This window comes from Euphorbia lathyris, chromosome 7 (genome assembly GCF_963576675.1).
Source record: "Euphorbia lathyris chromosome 7, ddEupLath1.1, whole genome shotgun sequence".
NCBI lineage: Eukaryota > Viridiplantae > Streptophyta > Magnoliopsida > Malpighiales > Euphorbiaceae > Euphorbia > Euphorbia lathyris.
In genome coordinates, this window is record NC_088916.1 from 41323378 (window position 1) to 41343098 (window position 19721).

The following is a 19721-nucleotide window of genomic DNA, read 5'->3' on the forward strand; positions in this document are numbered from 1 at the left end:
CTAAACTCTAAACAATATACATTAAAATCCATCATAAACTCTAATTTTTAAAATGTATTGGAAATAATAATTTTATTAATTTTAAATAATTATGATTTACATAATAGGTGTAAATTTCCCATAATTCTACACACCGGATAAAGCCCTTCAAAAATTTAGAAAATTTCCCAAGTTGTCTCTTTTAAGGGTACGATTGCCATTTAAATTATTGGAATCTTCGTGTTCTACTAAAAAAACCAGGTCACTTGCGTTACGAGCAACTTCAGCAGTTGAGCCCAAAGTCCCCAGAATAAAATTATAAAGTTCTATTTTTCAACATCTGCCCTCAGTTCCAGTAAAATTCCATTGTTATGAGTATGAGGCTTAACTGTAATATTGTAGAAAGTTAAGGGTATTTATATAATTCATACAGAGCGACACCGTAAGCTTCACTTTTCTTTCTTCAATTCGTAGTCTGCCGATTTCTAAGAGCTGAAAAACAGAGAGAGGGAAAGAGAAGGCGCACACGCAGTAACTGAAACAGTTACTGGATAGCTTAGCGAGAGAAAGAGTGCGTGTGCGCTTTTCTAGGAGAAGGGATGGCAGTCCTGCAGGCGCCGGAGCCACACCGAATCAGAGGTCGACCACCTCGTCCGCCGGCGTTCAGGAGAATTCCCCTGCGGCAACTATTACGCGTCACTTCAATTGCAGGCGGAATTCAATTTGGATGGGCACTGCAGCTCTCTCTCTTGACGCCTTATGTTCAGGAGCTCGGAATTCCTCACGCTTGGGCCAGCGTTATATGGCTTTGCGGTCCATTATCAGGTCTAGTCGTTCAGCCTCTTGTGGGCCACATGAGTGATCGTTGCAACAGCCGATTCGGCCGTCGCAAGCCCTTCATTCTCGTCGGTACGGTGCTAATTTGTATTGCCGTTTTGATCATCGGTCACTCCGCCGATATCGGCTGGTTAATGGGAGACAGAGGAGACGTCAAGCCAAGAGCTATCGGAACTTTCATTTTCGGCTTTTGGATTCTGGATGTGGCTAATAACACGACTCAGGGCCCTTGTAGAGCTCTTCTGGCTGATCTTACTGGTAAGCATACACCTCTAATTTTTCTCTGTTAAAAAAATGGAAATTATATCACTGATAATGTCAGATTTAGTTGTTTGGAACACAATCAAACCCTAATTGAGATCATTATTCCGTTAAGATGATTCATTATTTATTTGTTTGCTTGTGTTTTGGTACATCTTGCTTTATTCCCCATCTTTTTCTTTTAAGAAGATAAAGCTATGCTTGAATGTCTGAATTATTTTTTGATTAATTAAATTTGGCTGATGTGTACTTTATCTTTGATGAAGATACCATTATTGCCCAAATAGTGTTCTAATTTAACGGGGACGGATTTTTTTTTGCAAATAAACCGACTATTTTGTTTATGTAATAGTATGATTTTTGGTGTCATGTGTTATGTGTGTTGGATTATAATCTTTTTTGAGTGTTTAGTGGGACCGAGAATGGTTGTTGAGCAATTGGCGTCGCTGTCGGAATTTGTCGCGGTTGGCTTGGCCCTAGTTGAAGACTTATTGCATTTATTTACGTTGTGGTGTTAATCTAATCTAATACCCACCTGTTAATAATCTGTTAGTTTAGGCGGGATCCATCTTAAATTTACTGTTTTAATATAACATCTTTTTCTTGGTTACAATTAATTATAACATTATTAATAATAAGTAACCAATTCCTCAAAAAAAAAAAAAAAAAAAAAAAAAAAAAAAAAAAAAAGATAATAAGTAACCAATAATAATAATAATAATAATCTGTATGGAATGATTTTCATTCATATAGTTAATGAAAAGAATACTTTCGAAGTACCATATATATTCTTTTCTTAATATAATTAGTGAATTCCTCCTCTTCGGCCCTTTCATCTAATATCTATAGATGATACTTATCTTGCATTTTTGGGAATTTGTAACAGTGGTTTAGTGAGATGGTATATTTATTTATTAAATAGGACGTAACCATTGGATGATAGAGTGTAAAATTAATCAAATGGTGAAAACACGTAAAGAATGCTTAGTCTCTACCTGATTTTTTTTTTTTTTTGTTTGAGATTGCCAAAATTAAAGTGATTGAAAACTCTATTCATGTGTGGGTATATTAGTAAAAAATAAAAAATACTCAAATATTCTTTCGAAAATATAGGAAATAAACTTAAAAGTATACTATATGTCTATAAAAAAAATTTAATCTAAGATATATTTATAATTTTTTAAGTTATAAAACTATGTTTAATAATTTATGTATAAAAAATAGTAATAATTGTATATATATATATATTAAAAAAATTACATACATGTCACATAATGGAAGAAAGAAGATATATTTTTTTTCCATTTTATTAAATGTTTGTAAAAGACAATCAAGAAAATATTAGGGATTCACTGAAGATGTGATGAGCATTAATCCACTTTTGGAAACACATTTCATCCTAGGAAATGAGTTTCCAAATTTTAAGGAACGAGTTTCCAATTTTCTAAACTACGGAAATATGATCTGAAAAGTTTCTTACAAGTTTCCAATAGTTTTGGTTTCTGAAAATCAAAGCTCGTGTGTGCATAGGTTTTTCTCCATCTACCATAAATTTCTACTACAGCCACTCCTACCCAAATAAGAGTGGAAAATTAGTTTCCAAGAAACATACCGAAACTAAATGTGTGCAAATAGAATTAGGCCTGTATGTAGTAATTTATCATTGGATGGATTGGGAGAGGCTGTTGTTATTTGCCTCAAAATTTTAGGTTCAACACCTAACCTCTTGCAAAAACATTTATAAAAGAAGAAGAAAAAAAAAATACTACCAAGAGAGTATCAAAATAAGTTTTTATTTTTTTTTTATTTTTATGTTTAGATCAACTAAAAGGTAGCCACTGATATAGAATGGTAATAAAAATTGCCCGTTAGAAGCCACATTGAAGAAAGATGTAACGATTAGGGATTCCTGGTAGTAGTAATTAGGGCAGAATTGAAATAGGAAAGAGAAGGATAGAAGAGAAGAGAAGAACAGAGATTAGAAGAAGGAATCACGGGGTTCAAAGAATAGATGAATAAGGAAAGAGAAAGTAAGATTTCATTAATTTTCATCCGATATCTAATACGTTATGTTGACGTGGCAGCAGTTACCATAGCACACACATGAGCTATTTTACAGCTATTGTGTAACAAACTCCGAATAGGAAATAACCACTAAATAAGCAATAACAAGCAAATAATAAGACAATTAACTCCTAATTAGTAGCTAAATAATTCCCTACGATTTCCCTTAATAGTCGTGACAATATCCTCCCCTTCGAAGCATTCTTGTCCCCAAGAATGTATGAAAGCAGTGAACCGAACTTGAAACTTCCCAGGGTTGCCCTTTGTTGTCACATTAAGCTCAAGTACTACATGAACCACAAGCACTACATCAAGCTCAAGTACACGTGTGCTATTTTATAGCTATTGTGTAACAAACTCCTAATAGGAAATAACCACTAAATAAGCAATAACAAGCAAATAATAAGACAATTAACTCCTAATTAATAGCTAAATAATTCCCTATGATTTCCCTTAATAGTCGTGACAATACCCTCCCCTTCAAAGCATTCTTGTCCCCAAGAATGTATGAAAGCAGTGAACCGAACTTGCCACACACACTGAACTTCCTAGGGTTGACCATTGTTGTTACATTAAGCTCAAGTACAACATGAACCACGACCAGAATGGTTTCCTTCTCCCGGTCTTGGAAATTGTCAACTATTGAGATTGCTTCGTCCCTAAGCTTAGCTTCAGTGTTGCTCAACATTTTCAGCAGAACAGTTTATAGTGCATTCTTCAAGAAGTCTCTTTGCATGGAAACACTTGCAGCAATAGCAACACCTATTGTATACCCTGCTTTTCCCAAGCCATCATCAGTGTTTGCACTTCCATTGGATGAGTAGCTCAATTTGAAACCTCTAGCACTTCCTTGTTTCTCATCATCGCTATCAACATGAAGAGAAAGACTCTTCAAATGCTTGAACCGCGCCTTTCGGTCAACTCGGAAAATCTGAACTCCAACAACTATTAAATCAACCCTTGCTGCCCTTGTGGTCTTTGTAATATGCACTAGTGAGCTTGTCTCTCTAACATATTTATGAGTGTTATGAAAACTAGGAGCAACTTGAATCCCCAAATTCTTCTTCAACTTGGACAACAAAGCAAGTAGTGCATCTGCCTCACCGATTGTTTCATTTAATGGAGCTGCAATCACCATCACCTATATTGCTGTCCCTAAACTCAATTTTTGCATTCATTGCTTTCTCAGTAGCTACATCAAAGAAATGTCCTTGCTTATGTAAGTGCAAAGGACGACTCAATGGCTCATCAGTAACATCCAAACATTTCAAAATTGCTATCTCTGCCTTCATTATGAAAATGGGAAATCCTTCCATGTCAAGGGAAGACATGAGTAACCAACATACACTATCAACAACTAGTTCGTGCTCCCAATGTAATTGAAGGACTGCTTTTCCAACTGTAATCATTGGCTCCATTCCAGGAGGAGCACTAAGTCCTTTGTCAGTTGTACATATTTCCTCCTCCAATTTATGTATCACCGCCACTTCCTTCCCCTCTTCCTCCATGTTTACTATGTATAGCTTCTTTGGAGAACAACCAAAGTGGAGGTAGATTAGTTTCAGGCAGGATTTTCAGTTTGTTTGGGGTGTTTTGGGACCAAAGTGGAGTGGTGATGGGAGATCTAAAGGTCGGGTTAGGTTTCTGAGTTGTTATAGGTGTTGAGCCAATGGTTAGTTTTGGGTCATTGCTTTAGAGTAAGGAGAGATCTAAAATTAGAATTGGGCTTAGGAGCCTCAATCACATCATTTAGAGATATATCCTGAAAGTTAGCTTGCTTAAGAAGATCTATGGATGGGTATGAACTTGATTCAAACTGATTTTCAGTTTTCAACTATCTCTGTAGTTTTTCCTTGTAATTTGAAATCTCTCAGCTCTAAATTATGCTCAAACTTTTCATCAAACACTTGGGGTGCAAGTGATACACTTGGTGCAACTGAAGAAGGATATGAAACTCCTCTAAATTCGTGAATCGATTGAATCTAGTTTGAGAAGGATTTGCAGATTTGTTCATAATTTTCTTGTTGCTTCTTGCGAAACAGTTCCTATTGTTCGTCAAACCTTTGTTGCCGCTCGTGCGTCTCCTTGCGGTAACGTTCTATTTTCTGTTCAAAATCTGCCGTGGCCAGAGGAAAGATGGTCTCTAATACCAATGTAACGATTAGGGATTCCTGGCAGAATTGAAATAGGGAAGATATAAAAGAAAAGAGAAGAACATAGATTAGAAGAAGGAATCTAAGAGTTTGAGAAAAGATGAATAAGGAAAGAGAAAGTAAGATTTCATTAATTTTCATTTGATGTTCCTAAAGAAGAGACTAAATAGGGAAAAGCTATGTTGACGTGGCAGCAGTTACCATAGCACACGCATGTGCCATTTTACAGCTCTTGTGTAACAAACTCCTAATAGGAATAACTGTAGTAATTAATATTTAAGAGTTTGGAACCAACATAAACTTCTATTGAACTTCAGGAAATTTATACAGCAATAACTTCCATAACTTCTCCTAAACATAAGCAATAACTGAAAAACTTCTCCTGAATTCAAATAATTAAATAAAACATTATCTGTTAATAAATTAACTAAGGCACATTTCCAACAAACTCCTCCTTGCCTTAGTATTTACAAAACCTTCTGGCTGCTCAACAAAAATTTCTTCACGAAGATAGCCATTTAGAAAGGCTGATTTAACATCCAATTGGTAAAGCTTCCACCCATTTTGTGCAGCCAATGCCAATAACATTCTGATGGTTTCCAAGTGTGCAACAGGAGCGAAAGTTTCTGAAAAATCCACACCAAAAACTTGACTGTACCCTTTAACAACTAGCCTCGCTTTGTGTTTGTTGACAGAACCATCAGCATTGAGTTTGGTTCTAAAAACCCATTTAACTCCAATTTTCTTTCTATTTTGAGGCAAGTCAACTAGCTCCCAAGTGTCATTCTTCTCAATCATACGAAGCTCCTCTTTCATGGCTTCTATCCATTTGTCATCCTTCTCGGCTTCTTTAAATTCCGAAGGCTCAAAAACAGCAACATTACTTCTTTCATAGATATCAGATAGAGATCTTGTGCCACGAACAGGAACATCATCGATCTTTTCATCAAGAATCTGCAAATTTGTTGGAGATTGCCTTTCAAGTTACTCCTCCCAACTCCATTGTTTATCTTCCATGAACTTGACATCTCGGCTCACAATAATTTTCCCATTTTATGGTTGGAAAATTCTGTAAGCTTTTGAAGTGCTGCTATAGCCAATAAAAATGCCTGGTTCTGCCTTCTTATCGAGTTTGTCTCGCTTCACCTGTGGTACATAAGAAAAAGAGAGACAACCAAAAATTTTCAGATTTTGAAAGCATGGTTTATAACCAAACCAAGCCTCAAATGGTGTTTTTCCTTGCACAGCTCTAGTGGGCAGCCTATTTAGTAGAAAAACTGCAGTACTCGCTGCTTCCGCCCAAAGACTTTTTGGCAATTCCTTTTCATGAAGCATGCATCTAGCCATCTCCATGACACTCCGATTCTTTCTCTCACTTACACCGTTCTGTTGTGGTGTGTAAGTTGTTGTAAGTTGATTGCTAACATGACTTGCTGGTGTTGCTTGCTCATCCTCCATCAAATTCAAGGCAAAACTTTTGGCTTTCATCTTCACTTTAAACACATCTTTGCCCCTTGTATCCTTGATGAAGCACCACTTTGTCTTCAAAAGTAACTTTGAAGCCCTTTTGAACAAGCTGTCCAACACTAAGCAAGTTTTGATCAATGTCAGGCACGTATAAAACATCAGTAATATGTTTTACACCTGCTAAGCTTTCAATGGCCACTGTTCCTTTTCCTTTCACTGAGATAAACTCACCATTTCCAATTTTGACTTTAGAAATGAGAGTTTTATCTATTTCTGTGAAAAGAGTTTGATCGTTGGTCATGTGATTTGTGCAACCACTATCTATCAACCACGCATCACTGGAGCTGTTGTTAATTGCAAAACACGTTTCCACAAAGAGTTGCTCTTCATTTTGTTCTTCTGTAACTTTTGCGGCTTCAGTTTGTTGTGATCTGCAAACCTTTTCCATGTGGCCCATATTACCACATTTCCTGCACTTGATGTCAGGCCGCCACCAACATCTTTTTGCCATATGATTCATCTTCTTGCAATGTGGGCAAGGTGTGCTCACATCATTTTTGTTATCACTGCTGAACTTGTTCTTCTTCTTCTCCTTGTAATTTTTGTCTTTGCTGCCTCCTAAACTTTCAGTTTTGGCCTTGAAAGCACCCTCTACCATTTCTTCTTTTCTCATCATTCTCCTTTGCTCTGGAGCCTGTAAAACATTCACTAATTCTGCCAAAGATATGTTTGACAGATCTTTAGACTCCTCCAAAGAAGAAATCTTAGACTCATATTTTTCAGGCAAAGTAACAAGGATTTTTTGGACAATTCTCTCATAAGAGAACTCCTTACCAAGGAGCCTGACTTTGTTAACAATGCCCAACAACTTGTCAGAATAGTCTTTAATTGTTTCTGACAGCATCTCAAATTCTCTAATCAAATTGAGCACCTGCATGTTCTTGGTTCTTTCATTTCCCTGGTACTCCTTCTTGATGTAGTCCCATATTTCTTTTGCTGATTCCAGACTCATAATTCTAGTAAATATGGTGTTGGAAACAGAAGAAAAAAGACAGGCTTTAGCTTTTGACTTCCTTGTCTTTCTCTCCTTATGATTCTTTATCTGTGCCATTGTTGGATTTAGTGGAAGCGGAGCAACTTCATAATCTTCTTCTACAGCCTCCCAAAGATACTCCCTCAAGATAATTTGCTCTGATACCAATTTGTAGTAATTAATATTTAAGAGTTTGGAACCAACATAAACTACTATTGAACTTCAGGAAATTTATACAGCAGTATAGTCATCAGTTACAACTGACTTCCTTAACTTCTCCTAAACATAAGCAATAACTGAAAAACTTCTCCTGAATTCAAATAATTAAATAAAACATTATCTGTTAATAAATTAACTAAGGCACATTTCCAACAATAACCACTAAATAAGCAATAACAAGCAAATAATAAGACAATTAACTCCTAATTAATAGCAAAATAATTCCCTATGATTTCCCTTAATAGTCGTGACAAAAGAAAAGAGAAATTTCCCAGGTTGATATATATATATATATATATATATATATATATATATATATTGGAGAATACCTAAAAAAACTATGCTTCTGCAATTGTAGATGGAAAACAGCATGCATGATGGCATCAGCTTGCTTATGTTAGCTGATGGCTGGAATAAGATTGGTTTATGTGGTCTAGTTAAAGGACTTGTATACCTATTCTAGATATCAATTCACCAATTGAATGTGTTGATACCAAACTTTTTTTTTTCTCGTGTGGACCAGAATGTTATGGTGTAGCTAAACTTATAAGGATGCAGATCACTATTGCATGAATGCTTTGTAGTACTAAGTCTAGCTGACTATTTTCTTTTTCTTATATGCATTTCATCATGATGGATAAAATGTAATTTCAAACCAGAATAGTCTTCATATGTACTGGTACCAGTTCACAGAATTTTGAAGTCTTTATTTACCCTGCTTTCTCGTCCTAATTTTGAAGGAATAAAAAATGGTAGATATTCAGTTACTTCAATTATTCTGTTTTTTTGTGTAATATAGGAATAGTCATAGGTAGGTCACTCCATTTACTTCAATTTAAGTGGATGAAAAGCTTTTCATGTATTTCTTCTGATAGTCTGAAATTTCATTGACCATTTTAAACATCAAACGTCATTGTTTACTCATCAAAAAAATGATAGAATGCATTCGTGAAAAGGATTAGAGAAAATGAAAACTTGTAAGGTGGTTTTTTCAGGGAAGGTTCATTAATCATTTTCATATGCTTTTATCATATGACTAGGTATACCGTTCAAAGAAATTTGTAGTGTACATTTGTGGATCTTTCTTGTGAACCATAAGTTCTTCATTTTTCTTGTACATAATATCTATCTATATATATAAACCAGAAAATATATGGAATAATTAAATTTACCTTCTTATTTTGGTCATGCTAGGAAAGGATCATCGCAGGACTAGGGTGGCAAATGCTTATTTCTCTCTATTCATGGCAGTCGGTAATGTTCTTGGTTTTGCCACTGGAGCATTCAGCTATTGGTTTAAGGTTTTCCCGTTTACTGTGACGCCTGCATGTAATATTGACTGTGCCAATCTCAAGTCTGCTTTCTATCTTGACATTGTTTTTATGGTAATTACTGCATTTTTAAGCATTACGGCAGCCCAAGAACAGCCTTTGGGTTTGTCCAATAGATCTCCACTCATTGCTGATGAAGCATCAGGACAGACAGGTCATGCAGAAGAGGCTTTCCTCTGGGAGCTATTTGGGACATTTAAATATTTCACATGGCCTGTATGGACAATATTGTTGGTAACTGCTTTAAATTGGATTGGTTGGTTTCCCTTTCTTCTTTTTGATACTGATTGGATGGGTCGAGAAATCTATGGTGGTGAGCCAAATGATGGAAAATACTACAATAGTGGAGTCAGAACAGGATCTTTTGCACTGATGTTGAATTCAGTGTTTCTTGGAATAACATCTGTGCTCATGGAGAAGCTCTGCAGGAGATTTGGAGCTGGTTTCCTATGGGGAATTTCAAACATCATTATGGCTCTTTGCTTTCTTGCAATGCTTATAACCTCCTATGTGGCTTACCATATTGGCTATATAGGTCATGATCAGCCACCAACTGGCATTCTAATTGCAGCAATAGTGATATTTGCCGTTCTTGGTGTCCCATTGGCTGTAAGTTGCTTAGTTTGCCCCATTTCAGCATATTGGTCATCTAATAATTTTTCTAGTCACGTTTAAGTCGGTATTCAAGAAACAGAAATCAGGTAAAAGAAAAATTCAAGAAACAGAAAAGAACAAAAACAAAGAAAGATATAAGACTTGAAATCATCAGGGCTCCTCTGTTATTAAATATAATGCTACTTTAACTATCACATTTTTTAAGGTTTTGGTTTCAATATTGTTAATCCCCTTTCAGGAAGGCCCAAATTATGGACTATCTTATGGTCTAGCGTTAAATATGCCCAGGAAGTCCTTGAAAATTAGGGGTAGAAAAGTTGGAATATACTGCTTGGCCATAAAATTCATCTCATAGAATAACTGCTTGTTCTTGAGTCTTCTGAGGGGATTATTTGTTATATTCTTGTCCAAGTATATCCTTTGAGAGTCTTACATGACAAAAGCTGATTTCATGTATTATTTTCTGCAGATTACTTACAGTGTTCCATATGCCTTGATTTCTGCGCGTATTGAGCCTTTGGGACTCGGTCAAGGTGGGGACTTCATTTTTTTATTTTTCACTTTTCTTTTGTTTCTATTTTATGAGTCTTTTTCTTTTATTATCCTCCATTTATTTTGGCACTTATTTTTCCTTTATGCATGTTTTTGTTTGTCGCGGCAATTGTTTTTTGCAGGTCTATCAATGGGTGTTCTAAATTTGGCAATTGTGATTCCACAGGTTTGTCATTGCACTTACATATTCCTTTATATATTTGTATATATGGTTTCGTTTCTTCCTTTTGCTACATTGAACTGAATGACAGCCTCAAACCGAAATTGTAATTTTATGCGCTTCAAAAATAAGATCATTAATTACTTCAAAGATACAATTGGATTAGCAGATGTGTATTAGTTGCCATGGGTACTGCTTATCATGCTACCTATGGAATACTTCTTTGGATATAGCAGGGTTTACACATAGTTCTAGTAACTTCTAGTTATTTAATGAGAGACAACGGAATTGAAGCTTACAGAGCCGCCTATGTCCAACTCCAGTAGCTTAAGAGAATTTAATTATTTCCTGGGGTGACAAGCAGGGATAGCGTTGGTTGTGGTGTGTGCCTGATAGGAACTACCAAGGAATTACTAAGTGAAAAGAATATAAAGAGAGTAGAAGAGAATGATCCTTAGGACTAGGAATGAGGTAATAACTGATGTATATTAGTAATACAACAGTGACAAGAAGACAAACAATAGGTGATTACATTAAAGGGGAATAACTCGCTCACAGAGATACAACTCCAAGTGCAGCAGATACTAAAATAGCTAAAACCATACTTGCCCTCACAGTCAGTCCTCCCACCATTTAATACTCCTACTACAGACAACACACACTTACACATAACGCGCACACAACCTGTTCTACACCTACACGTGCCTCAACTTCCTCCTTTCGTAAACCTTCCAAGTCCTAGGCTCGAGCCATTTATTATTATTCACAACAGAAGCCTTGCTAACATTGCCACCCTTGTGAAGAGCAGTTCTCTCTTTTTGTGGACTTTTCGTGGGGCTAATACTTTTACTGGACATTTCGAATCTTCGATTGACACTTCAAACCCTTCTTCTGGTAATGATGATTCAACTTAGAGCGGTTTGTTGTCCTGTTTCAACAACCGGTCTACAAGGTTATTTTATTAACCGAACCGAATATATAAGTTTTTAACCTACTCAAACCGAAACCGGTCCATTAATATCGGTTAACTGTACTAATGGTTAACCAACATTTTCGGTTTGGTTTCCCGGTTAACAGTTTTTAACCATTATTCTAAATGATTAACTAAAAGCTATAGTTAACCATAATTTTTACTCATAGTTAACCAACAATGATGGTTAACCATATTCTTTTATTTAAACCTGGAATTTAAATAATGATGTTTTTTTCCCTTGGTAAGCAAATTTTTTAGTCACCCTTGGTAAGCAATTTTTTTTAGTCAAATAGATAAAATTTAAAAAAAAATTATTTCAAGCCGAAGGTTCAAAGTAACTAGTGCCTATTGTTTCTCTTGCCACAACTAAAGAAACTCGAGTGAGCTTCCACTAACTATTACCAAAGTTATTGTTATGGTAACCATCATCAACAAGCAAACCTATAGAAACTAAATTCACTCTCATATCATTATGCAAAACCAACTCCATCCGAGTGTACTTCAAAGTGATCTCTACGGCACCCACAACCTTTGATAGCCCATTATTACCCATCTGAACATCACCAAAGTCACCTAGTATATAGGGTGAATAAAAATCTTTATGTGATGTAACATGACATGCATCACTACTATCAACCATCCAACTCGAATCATCATGTGCAAGATTAGTAACATCACAATCACCACAAATTAGAAATAACATTTACCTCAGCATTTTCATTACCACTATCATCTTTCTTTTGATTATTCTCAGCACCCCCTTTGTTCTCTTCGTTGAGCTGTCTACGGTATCTTTTGGCATGTACATTTTTGCCACAATGGTAGCACTCAACATTGACAAACTTATCCCTAGAACTGCTTCGATGTTTTCCTCTGGCTCTGATTTATCTTCCACTTTTGTGTGACTAAGACTCTTGACTGTGAAGAGGAACCCTATGACTTTCTTTCCCTTAGCCAATTCCATGGAAATAACCCCATCTGCGCGGAGTTAGACAATGATGTTCTAAATGTCTCCTAAGAGTCGGGTAGTGTATCAAGGAGTCTTATCTTGGTACTTGAAATTCATCATCTCTTTCATAAGAAATAACTTGTTACTCCCCTAGCATACAACTGCTCAAGCTTTTCCCACAACTCATGTGCATTTGCCTCATCGTCTATTTGGTTCAAAACATTATCATCTATCCATTGCCTAATAAATTCACTGACCTATCGATGCAATATAGTCCATTCTGACTTTGACTTATCTTCAGGTTTATCTTTAGTGAATACTAGTAGATAATAATCCTTCACATAAAGAAGGTCCTCCATTCTTCATTTCCAAACATAGTAATTTGAACCATCTAAATTAATCATTCTACTTGTATTAGCCTCCATAATTCAAACAAGTCCAACAACAATAATAATAGTCAAACCTCTAATACCAATAACAACAATAACAACAACAACAACAAAGCCTTAGTCCCGGAATGATTCGGGGTCGGCTAACATGAACCATCATATAAAACCGTGAAATCAAGTTGTGTCAGCAACAATAAATTCTCTCCACTCCGTCCTATCCACTACCATATTTTCTTCAATCCCTAATAAACTCATATCACTCTCGATCACCCTCTTCCAAGTTTTCTTAGGTATTCCCCTACCCCTCACCATTACATCCCTTTGCCACTCTTCAGTCCTCCTAACCGGCGCATCAAGCGCTCTTCGTCTTACATGGCCAAACCACCTTAGTCGAGTTTCCCTCATTTTATTCTCAATAGATGTAACCCTTACTTTTGTCCTAATTATTTCATTACTCACCCGATCTTTTCTCGTATGCCCACACATCCATCTCAACATACGCATCTCCGCCACCGACATCTTATGAATGTGACAGTGTTTCACTGCCCAACACTCCGTACCATATAACAATGCAAGTCTAATTGTCGTGCGGTAGAATTTTTCCTTCAATCTATTAGGCATGCCGGGGTCACAAAGGAAGCCCGTAGCACTCTTCCACTTCGACCAACCAGATTTAATTCAATTGGCAACATCTCCATCTACTTCTCGATCCGTTTGGATAATATACCCTAAATACCGGAAGCAATCCGAGTCCTGGACAACTCTCCCATCCAGTGTGATTGTCCCTGCCTCCCTACTCCTATCGCCGCTAAACTTACACTCCAAATATTCTATCTTACTTCGGCTCAACTTAAATCCTCTAGATTCCAAAGTTTGTCTCCACAGTTCCAACTTCCTCTCCACGCATTCTTTCGTCTCATCAACCAAAACAATATCATCTGCAAACAACATGCACCATGGTATACCATCTTGAAGTGAACTCGTTAGTTCATCCATAACGATGGCAAAAAGAAATGGGCTAAGTGCGGAACCTTGATGCACCCCAATCGTAATAGGGAACTCTTCGGTCTTCCCAACACTGGTACGTACACTCGTGCACGCTCCCTCATACATGTCCTTTATGATGTCAATATATTTCTACGAAATGTCCTTCCTTATTAAGGCCCACCAAAGTACTTCCCTTGGTACCTTATCATATGCCTTCTCCAAGTCAATGAAAACCATATGCAAGCCTTTCTTCTTGTTTCGATAATGCTCCATTAATTGTCTCATTAGATGGATGGCTTCCATAGTTGATCTTCCCGGCATAAAGCCAAACTGGTTTTCCGAGATCTTCATCGTCTTCCTTAGCCTTTGTTCGATCACTCGCTCCCAAAGTTTCATAGCGTGACTCATTAATTTGATTCCTCGATAGTTGGCACAATCTTGGACATCACATTTGTTCTTATACAAAGGGATTAGAATACTTTTCCTCCATTCTGCTGGCATCTTATTGTTTCTCCAAATTTTGTTGAAGAACGTCGTCAACCATTCGATTCCTCTCTCCCCCAAACATCTCCAAATCTCAATAGGGATGCCATCAAGTCCTACTGCTTTCTTCAATCTCATCTTATTTAATGCCATTTTGACTTCACCCTTTTGAATTCTCCGCATGTAGTCACGATTTATCATATCGTGAGGGATACTTATATCTCCAACATTTTGTCCGCGATCTCCATTAAATAAGTCATCAAAATAGGAGCTCCATCGTTCCTTGATATCCTTATCTCCAACTAGGACTTTTTGGTTCACATCCTTCACACATTTAACTTTTCCAAGCTCTCGCGTCTTCCTATCTCTCATCCGAGCAATTCTATATATGTCTCTTTCCCCTTCCTTAGTATCCAATCTTGTATACAGATCCCGATTCACCTTTGCTCTAGCATCTCGTATGACCTTCTTTGCTTCCCTTTTAGCCTCTTTGTACTTTTCGTAGTTCTCATCACTCCTGCATTTCTCCAATATTTTATAGGATTCTCGCTTACTCTTTACTGCTTTTCGTACTTCTTCTGTCCACCAAGATGTGTCCTTACCCGGTGGCATGCTACCTTTAGATTCCCCTAGAACTTCCTTCGCTACTTCCCTTATACTATGCTCCATATCGAATCTATATCTAAATCCATGTTACAAGTCCAAATATCTTTTGTGGCCATCTCATCCACAAATTTTTGTTGGTTCTCCCCTTGCAGTTTCCATCACTTAATCTTAGTCTCCACTTGTGGTGTTCGTTTTCTTATACATCTCCTACTTCGAAAATCAAGCACCACTACTCTATGTTGGGTTGTCGTACTCTCACCAGGGATCACCTTACAATCAATATAACTCTTTCTCCAAGCACTCCTTACTAAGAAGAAGCCAATTTAGCTCGCATTACCGCCACTCCGATAAGTCACTAAGTGGGAGGTTCTTTTCGTAAACCAAGTGTTCATGATACTCAAGTCATAGGCTGATGCGAATTCCAGAGTATCATTTCCTGCTTCATTTCTATCTCCACCCAGTACCATCTTCTCATCCCTAGGAACCTGTTGCACCAGTTCCTCCAAGTCCTCCCAAAAAGCTTGTCTTATAGAGACATCTAATCCTATTTGTGTTGCATATGCACTTGTGACATTCACAATCTCATCTCCTATCACAAGCTTAACACTCATAATTCTATCGCTCTTTCTAGACACCGCTACTACATCATCAATAACTCCCGATCAATAAGAATACCTACTCCATTTCTACCCTTATCCTTTCCTGAGTACCAAAGCTTATAACCCCAAGGAGCTATCTCTGTGGCCTTGGCTCCAACCCACTTAGTTTCTTGTAGGCACATTATATTTATTTTTCTCCTCTTCATAACATCTACAATTTCAACTAATCTTCCTATCAAAGAGCCTATGTTCCATGTCCCAAAGTGTAACCTACTACCCTTACCCCTACCCCATTACCGTTACCGTGGACTAGCTTATTTACCCGCACATGTACATCATGCGGGAGCCCTTGCATATTTGACACCACCCTCGGGGCGACGACCTAGCAAACCTTGCACATTTTTCACTACACCCGAGTCTATGAAGTGTAGCGCGTCGCTGAGTAGGGAACGCCCCCACGATATTCGTATTTTGGTTCATGTCATATGATGTGGCTAAGTTTTACGCTGGCCGCCACAAACCTACCGCAACTCTCCTCCTTTGTCCGGGCTTGGGACCGGCTATAAATGCCACCAAGTGACCCTCACAGGCGGAGTTAAATTTCGTTATCAATCATTCCACGACTTGAATGAATCTTTGAGGAAACTATCAAATAGCCCAATAACCAAACACATCAATGTAATGATGAATAGAAAAATGGCAGCCAAACACCAAGCACAACACGCAACAATTTTTATGTGGGAAACCCCTTTAATGTGATGAGTATAAACAACGGGAACCGTAGTCCTCTTAAACCTTCCACTATATAAAAAATAATGGGTAATACAATAGTCCTTCTCTAGAAAATACTAGAGGCATACACAATCAACATCACCCTCTTGGAAATCTCCTTTAATAAGTATGGAATGAAAGAGAAAACACAAAAGATGAGAAATACTCTAAAAGGCACAATCTGTCCAAAACGATGATCTCTCTTATCAGAATAAGGAACTAGGTGTCTAGAAGCTCTTGTCCAAAAATTGCGGCGATCCAAGGGCTTGATCTCCGGCTAGACGTAATTCTTTAAGACTGGACGGATGGAAAGAAGATGCATATTTTTCTCTCTCTGTCTTTTATGTTTGTGGCTGAGATTACAAAAAGCTCTTTAAAACTTACCTTTATATATAACACATAGGCCTAACCCATTTTGAGCTCTTCATGAGTCAGAAAAGCCGAACAAATCTCCCCTTTTTTACTATGAGGAGTCCGCCATTCCGGCGATGGAACAACATACCTTGCTAAAGTCTTTGTCAACATATGCTGATCAATTGCTTTTCCGCAAATGATATGAAGATAACTTAATGGGATTGCAAAATCATGGAAAGCTGTACTCTTCTCAATCAATTTTATGTTTCTTTCTGTTTTCAGTTTTGTTAAATGAATTGTTCAGCAAGTGAAGGCATTACTTACTTTCAGTTTCTGTGTTTCCAAATCTTCTGCAGCATTGAACCTAATTTAAGTTAAATTGTTTAAAACATGCTGAAGGCATAAAATGTTATCTGATTTGATTGTTAGACCCCCACACCAAAACTACCATAGCCGGTCTCTTTCTGCAACTTTAAAAAACTTATAAAATTAATTATTTGTTAGTACATGAAATTAAAGCAGAAGTAGAAGTTTTTACACCAATTTTAATTTAGCATAAGAAGTCTCCTTATTCTTAACTCTTCCTCTTAAGTAGATTAGATAGCTTTGAAGAACTGCTGAGTAGCTACAAAATTTATTTATGCGGATGCTTGTTTCAGTTGTTTTCTTATGCTGGATCTTAATCTATGACACGTACTGTTTGAATTTCCAAGTAGCACAATTTCATGTGAATGCAAGTTCTCTGTGAGAATAATTGACTAGCATGTTACTTTCTGGATTTCTTGAGCAATTTGGAACTGAAGCTTGTGTTGGAAACAGGTAATTGTGTCCCTTGGAAGTGGTCCATGGGATCAGCTATTTGGTGGTGGAAACTCACCAGCCTTAGCAGTTGGAGCAGTAGCAGCCCTTGTTGGTGGAATCATAGCCATCTTGGGCATTCCTCGGACTAGTGCTCAGAAGGCCATTGCCCTCCCTTGAAGTATTATTTTGTTCTTAATCTTTCCTGATATGTAAGCAAAAGTCAAGTATTAGTAGAAAATTGTATATTGATTGATAAATGCTTTCACTATTATATTCTCTTTATGATTTATTTTATTTTATTTTATTTCCCTTTGGCGATGCAAAACCAGGGGTTCATCCAGATGGTTTTCAGCGGGGTAGTGGAGCCAACTCTGAGCAGAAGTGGTTTCATCTGGAGAAGTGCGAGACTGAGTTTCAGGAAATGTGATTGTTCGAAGGAGTTTTGAAGCTTTGTGAATTTATTTAGAGTCCGGGGAGGCCAACTGGAAGGTCAGCTGTTGTTAAGAATAAGATCCAAATTCAAGGGATTGGACTTGTGCTTGAAATACAATCCTGCATATATTAGGAAAGTCAGAGAGGTATATGTAAATACTGGTTCCACATGATCGAAATTCAGTGTTGTGAGATGTCAAATAAAGACGGGGTAGATGATTAGTTTAAGTTGAGTGAAGAATTCATTTTGTGACAAGGGAAGTCGAGGATTGCTGGCAAATAAGAAGACTACTTATCCCCACCATTTACCATCAAGATGAATTGATGCTAATTGGCATTTATTCCTCATGAAAATCCTAATACTCGAAGGAGAAAAGGAAAACTAAGGATGGAAAGGTTTGATTGAACACGGGCGGTCCAGGCATTGGAATCTCGTGCAATTTTTTGTGCCTTATTTGCTGTATGAATGTGCTGATGGAAACCTTGATAGAGACGCATGTTGTTGTGTTTTGTGTTTTGATTGATATTTATGTATGGTCTTTCCTTTATTATGATTGGTATTAATAGTTATTTTATTTTATTTTTGCTTGTGTGTGAACCTTGGAATAAATTCTTGTGTTTATTGCACTTATCAGTATCCCTGTTTTGCTTTCAATCCGCCCATGCAGGATCAGGATCTGAGAATCATTTAAAAGACCTGAGTATGCGGTGCAAATTGTTGGAGCTAGTTATTGAAGGGAAGACATGGCAGAAATGATGAAAAGAAATTCTTTATGCCAAACTAGCAGAATATCATTAATTATAGAGGGGGTTCTTTCTTTTATTTATATATATATAAATATATAAATATATAGATAATTATCTTGAAAGTATGGCCTTAGACTATATGCTGAAAGCTCTAGAATGGGTGCTTATTTTAACATGTCAGAAATCTTGGGAAAAGAATTGGGGAATATAATCGATCATGGGGACATTGTAGCTTACCTATGCAAAAGATGAGGCTTGCAATTTAGTAGACAAGTCGAATCCAGCTACAAACTCACAAGCATGTGGGTATTCCTTACTAGTGACTTAATTACTTTTGTAATTAAGCATCAACCTTTTCCAATAAATAAAAAAAATAAAAAAAGGCTTGATGAGGAGGATGGAATCTATGGAATTTGTTCTTGTTTCTAGAGAAAGTATAAATCTTTTATTAATGTCAAATTCTGAAAGGTATTGTCGCTATTGTATATCCTTTTCCCCCATTGAAACTTGCATTTGGCATTGGATTTAGTTGATTATTATTATACCAAGAAAACCCCCCCTCTGTAAACACCACTATAACAGCAACTTGATATGTAAAATGATTTTCTGATTGACAGACAGAACAGTAGCAGTGCAATGGCATCTCCATGTGATCCTAAAACTTTATACTTCAATCTGGTAGAATTTTAAATATCTGTGAACCCCACTTCCCAATTAGGATTGTAAAATTGGAAATTCAATTTATTTATACAAAAAAAATTGTCAAATTGATGACAAGTAACTCTCAAGTCATCTACAGAAACTTATTGAGGTGCAGACACATGGAATCTGACATGGGTGGGTATGGAGTTGAGAGAAACAAATACAAATTTGGACAGAATGAAAACTCTTGAAGCTTAGAGTGTGTGATATAGGTGAGAGAGTGTTGGGTAACAGTAACACAGAAGAGAGGGTCTCAT

At 36.9% G+C, this 19721-nt stretch overlaps 1 protein-coding gene across 2 annotated transcripts; it reads left to right on the top strand.

Annotated features, from left to right (window-relative positions):
• Positions 1-228: 228 nt before the first annotated feature.
• On the top strand, positions 229-18595 carry LOC136201287 (sucrose transport protein SUC4). Of its 2 annotated transcripts, none has more exons than XM_065991917.1 (6): positions 229-1074; positions 9208-9953; positions 10429-10492; positions 10634-10677; positions 17602-17761; positions 17913-18595. In XM_065991917.1, the coding sequence occupies exons 1-5, from the start codon at positions 579-581 to the stop codon at positions 17758-17760; spliced, it is 1509 nt and encodes a 502-aa protein (XP_065847989.1). In that variant the 5' UTR covers positions 229-578; the 3' UTR covers position 17761; positions 17913-18595. The 2 variants fall into 2 exon arrangements, with proteins under 2 accessions (XP_065847989.1, XP_065847988.1); XM_065991916.1 differs by having other exon boundaries at positions 231-1074; positions 17602-17792.
• Positions 18596-19721: the final 1126 nt, after the last annotated feature.